Source organism: Elephantulus edwardii, unplaced genomic scaffold (assembly GCF_000299155.1).
Source record: "Elephantulus edwardii isolate Elephantulus edwardi_28Jun2011 unplaced genomic scaffold, EleEdw1.0 scaffold00020, whole genome shotgun sequence".
NCBI lineage: Eukaryota > Metazoa > Chordata > Mammalia > Macroscelidea > Macroscelididae > Elephantulus > Elephantulus edwardii.
Genome location: NW_006399770.1, coordinates 13,817,441 through 13,822,579, shown reverse-complemented (window position 1 = coordinate 13,822,579; position 5,139 = coordinate 13,817,441). Strand labels below are relative to the sequence as shown.

The 5,139-nt window shown below is 33.2% G+C and overlaps 1 protein-coding gene across 1 annotated transcript in view; it reads left to right on the top strand.

Moving 5' to 3' along the window:
- The window catches only part of SASS6 (spindle assembly 6 homolog (C. elegans)), a 37,686-nt gene that overhangs the window by 14,644 nt on the left and 17,903 nt on the right, over window positions 1-5,139 (top strand). The window contains exons 3-6 of the mRNA XM_006882492.1: window positions 1,397-1,476; window positions 1,844-1,948; window positions 3,321-3,492; window positions 4,773-4,838. Coding sequence (XP_006882554.1) covers window positions 1,397-1,476; window positions 1,844-1,948; window positions 3,321-3,492; window positions 4,773-4,838 — 423 coding nt within the window. The remainder of the gene's footprint in view (window positions 1-1,396; window positions 1,477-1,843; window positions 1,949-3,320; window positions 3,493-4,772; window positions 4,839-5,139) is intronic.

Here is a 5,139-nt window from a genome sequence, read left to right as displayed (position 1 = left end):
TAATCGGGATGGGTGTGTCAAAGGCCATGCGATTGGCAACAGGATAGAGCAGGGCTTAGGGCTGTTGTACATAGGGTCACTATGAGTCGCTTATCACGGCACATAACAACAACAACAACAAATAACTTCCTGGGGTAGATTTATGGAGTACTTGAATAGAAGCTGTCTCAGAAGAGGACATTCTGAAGCAGAGCAGATATGTAGGTTGTTAGTGTTCCAAGATAGTGGTTGTATTTATACTTTTTATATCCCCCCCCTTGGTCTGCTATAATTTTTATACTTCTAGCTCTGTTTATAGGTTTTTAAAATTTTTCTAGAGCTTCAGCAGTTCTTCAGTAGTCTTGAGGAAATTTTAATTTAAAAATAAAAACTTGTTCTTCACTTTAATACTTATTACTTCATATTTTTTTAATACTTAGTTCTCCATCAACTTGTTGCTTGCTTATTTTCTTTATACCATTGTTTTGTGAAATACATTATTTCCATTAGCTTTATCTGCCATGATGATTGCTCACACTGTAAGTTTATTTTTTTACAAAGTAGTCTGAAATGAAAGATAAATTTCATTTGACATTGAAAACAGTTCTATACCAGTGGCCACCCAGGATAGGAGTAAATTGGTCCTTAGGAGGAAGTCCTGGCAACCTGTTACCTGAAACTGTTGTCTTTTGACTGAGAGACAAATGAGAGACAAAGCTACTTTCTTTTGCATAATGGCTGTCTGTCAGTTCTACTGCTGTATTTGTCCCTTTTCAAGCCCCAGATCAGATCACCTGAAGAAAAGGGAAAATACAGATAAATATGGTACAGGCAAAGGTAAAGAGTATTTTTGTCAGGATGTTGCAGTGCAACATGGGCTGGGTCTGTTTTACCAAGCCTCTGAATTAGATGCTATTCCTGTGCTTTGGCTTGCTAGCGTTTAACTTTTATAGACCCCTACTTCAGGTCCTCAAAGAGTAGAATATCTACCCCTATGTAAGAGTATAATTCTGTAAAGACTAAGGAAAAACCAGCAACAGCAGAAGAAAAGAAAGCTATCTAAAATATAACTGGGATGTCTGTGTTACTGAATGAGATCCTTTCCAAGAAGGAAGACATTGCTCTAAAAACCAGATCTACTCTCTTAGAAAAAGCACAACCCAAGTGTTCCGGAGGCAAATATCATGCTTGGAAAGATCGAGGGTCAGTGAAAGAGAGGAAGACCCCCCAGAGAGATGGATTGACACAGTGATTGAATGCAGTAATTGGCCAAGTGTCTCAGAGAGGATAAGAATGGCACAGGATAGGACAAGATTCGAGTCTGTTGTTCATAGAGTTGCAGTGAGTCGTATTCAACTCGATGACACCTAACAACCACAAGTGAAAACATGATAAAATTTAATAATCTTTCTTTTAGGATTTAGTGATTCGTCTGACTGATGATACTGATCCATTTTTCCTGTATAACCTCGTTATTTCTGAGGAAGATTTTCAGAGGTAATTTTAATTTTTCCTGGCCTCAAATTAATTGTCTTGCAAATTTTGTGAATGTATTGATACTGGTCTCTGTGAAGATAAACTAGCTATTTTGAGAACATAACAATTATTCAAGATGTTTTGGAAAGATACGTATTATGAGAGTTCTGTTTAAAATGGCTTAAAAATTTGGAATTTTAGCTAAATTCATTGATTTATTGATTTAGCTAAATTTATTTCCCCTTCTATTAATTACTATAAAAATCAAAGTTCTTTAGTTTAATTCTTGATTATAATGACTGCTCAGTAGATTTTACAAAATCATTAATAGTATTATTCTTAATTAATTTTTTTATTAAAATTTTTTTTTTCTTTGTCTTCTGTTTAGTTTAAAATTCCAGCAAGGCCTTCTAGTTGACTTCTTAGCTTTTCCACAGAAATTTATAGATCTCCTTCAGCAATGTACTAATGAACACAGCAAAGAAATTCCCAGGTATGGCCCGTAAAAGCATTACATTAGTTAATTTCTTTCAAGGCAAAATCTTCTTTGAAAGACAAACTGGTGGCAAAATAATTTTTTCATGTATTTTATGTAATCTGTTTGTGTTTTTAAATGCTATAGTGAGTTTAATATTTAAAAAATGTAAACAAATTTGAAGGTTAGAGTTAGGAATAGAGTGCATTTAGACAAGTTGAGTAACTATATTAAAATCCTGTCTTTTAAATCTGTGATTATGAGTTTTAATTTGCAGATTTAGGAATCAATTAAAATCAGAAATTCCAAACCCCTCATTCTCATTGATTTGGAACTGATTCATAGCTAATACTCATGCAGTTTTCAGAGACTGTAAATTTCATGGGAGGAGATTGCCCTTATTTCTCCCTCAGAGATGCGGTGATTTGATCCCCCAGAAAGGTGTGCGTCACAACTACCTATGGATTATACCACTAGAGCTTCACATGAAAATCAGAAATAGTTAACCTTAATATTTAAGTTTTGACAATCATTATCTGAAATATTTAAAGGTATTAGGTAAGCATATGTTAACATCAAAAACATGGAAAAATAGAAAAAACTAATGTGTATACTTATTCATGTGCTGCTAATGTTTTATTCTTTTAATTATTACAAACTCAAAACTCATTGTAGTCAAGTAGGAACCAATTAATAGAAAAATTCATAAGAAACTTCAGCAGGTTTTCAGAGGCTGTAAATAACAAGGGAGGAAATTGCACATCTTTCTTCTTGGAGCTTCTGATGGGTTTGAACCCCTGTAGGCACCACACTGGGCTAGCATCACAGCTCTCTAAGAGCTATCCCACAAAGACCTCCCTCACTGCAATATTTTCTCTGTTTATTTCATTATTTGATGGTTGTTGTTTTAAGAGCCCTTCTGCCCCCAAACAAACCTATTGCCATAGAGTTGTTTCTGACTCATGATGACTGTCATATTCCCAAAGGAGCCACAGATAGTGCCTGTCTTATATTTATTTGATGTACTTCTTTTATAAAAAGCTAGTGCTACTTGATTACTCTGAAAATTCATATGGAAAGGATAAATGTTGAATTCTTTAAATTGTCAGTTCTAAGAGTTAATATCCTATTTCTTTGGTATTCAGTGAGTTTTCCATTTTAGTTTTTGTTTTCTGTTTCTTGCTCTACATCTGTCACTCATTGTTAACTCATGGACTTTAATGTACTCAATTGTTTCAGTTGAACTCTATTTTTGTCCAATTAATCCTTTTCTTTTTCACCCATAGTTTAGAATATTTCCTGATCCTTCTTAGAAGAGTAACTCTTATCTTAGTGAAAGAGTTTCACTATCTTATAAATATGTTATAATGTGAAACTTTTTTCCCCCAAGGTTTTTGCTACAGTTAGTTTCTTCAGCAGCTATTTTGGATAATTCACCAGTATTGTTAAATGTGGTGGAAACAAATCCTTTTAAGCATCTTACACACCTTTCACTAAAACTTTTACCTGGAAGTGATGTGGAAGTAAAGAAATTTCTAGCAGGCTGTTTGAAATGTATTAAGGTAAGATTTGAATTGAAGTTAATTTTTTTATCTGTATTTTTATTTATTTTTAATTTAATTTAATTTTTTTTTATTTCCGTTCATTCTTTGTCGCACAGTTACCTCCCTGCCCATCCCTCTTCTCCTCAGTTTGCTTTTCTCTTTGACAAGTAAAAAAAAAAAAAAATTAAAAAAAATTATAATTCTTTAATTGTTATACAACTGCCCACCCCAGGTTACTCCACTATGCAGGTTTCATTCTGGAGTCTTGTCATGACAATAATACCTAATCATCCATTCCTCCTAAACAGTACTCTCCCTCCTGTTTCAATGCAGTATATATTATTTATCCCCTCTTAGTTTCCTGTCAACTCTGATGTCAGTCCCACTTTACAACAGTGGCACTATATAGTATTTGTCCTGTTGTGACTGAGATCTTTCACTCAGCAGAATATCCTCCAGGATCACCCATTTTGTATGATATTGCATGAGTTTCTTGTTTTTCAATGCAGCATAGTATTCCATTGTGTGAATATACTACAGCTTCTCTATATATTTATTTGTTGGTGGGGAAGTTAGTCTTTTAAAATAACTGTAGACTGTCTTTCATAAATACTGAGAAGGCATATAGACATTGTTTTGTATTTTCTGAAGCAAGTTAATACCACCAGTAAGTATTAATAACATATAATACATTTCTTTTCTATGCAGTCAACGGTATAAAAATAATGATCAAATGGATCAAGGATTGAGAATTTATTATATTTTTTTTAAATTTTATTTTACTTTATTTTTTGTGTGTTTACCATCAAATTTGATCTAACTGGTATAAGAGGAGATTGTGCCTCCTTTTCCAGCAGAGCATCTGGTGAAGGATTGGGAAATTTTAGCAGCACAGTTTTTACTGATTTTCTGTAGTCTTGAGCAGATCACTTAAACTCTGATGTCATTATTTTTTTAGCTAGCAGATATGTATACACATATTGACCTTCTCTAGTTTCTTAAGTGAAATAGCTTAATTGTCTCAAAAAGTGTAGAGATGTGTAAATAACTGTTTAAGGAATATAGAACAATAAAATATTAGAATGCCTCTTAAAACTTCTCGGAAAATTTAATTAAATGCTATAGATCAGTGTGTCTCAAACTTGAATGGATATACAAATCATCTGAAGACTGTATTAAAATGCAGATTTCTGTACTTTGACAAGCTCTTCGGTGATGTGATTGGTATTCTTTGAATAGCCGGCTAGAGATGATGGTCTTAAATTGTAAACTGCGTATTTTCTTATTTTCATAAATAGGAAGAAAAATTATCGTTGACACAATCATTAGAGGATGTTACTAGGCAACTGAACTTGACACAAAAGGTAATTCAGTGTTGTTTCATTATAAGTTATTGAGGTGCTTATTGAATCATATTCAAGCATTTGTCTGTTTTTCTCAGTGCATACTACCATTCAATTTTCTTTCCTTTTTTCTTCCTCCAATATTTTATTTGATCCAAACACTTAAATTTTCCCCGAAGTAAGGCTCATACTTTCCCATCTTCAAGTATTTCTTTCTTTTTTTTTTTTTTTTTGTAATTTTGCATTGGAGCGCAGAGAAGCCAAAGCACAAGGAAGAATTCAAGATACTAAAGAGTTGAATAGAAGATTTCAAAAGGCAGCA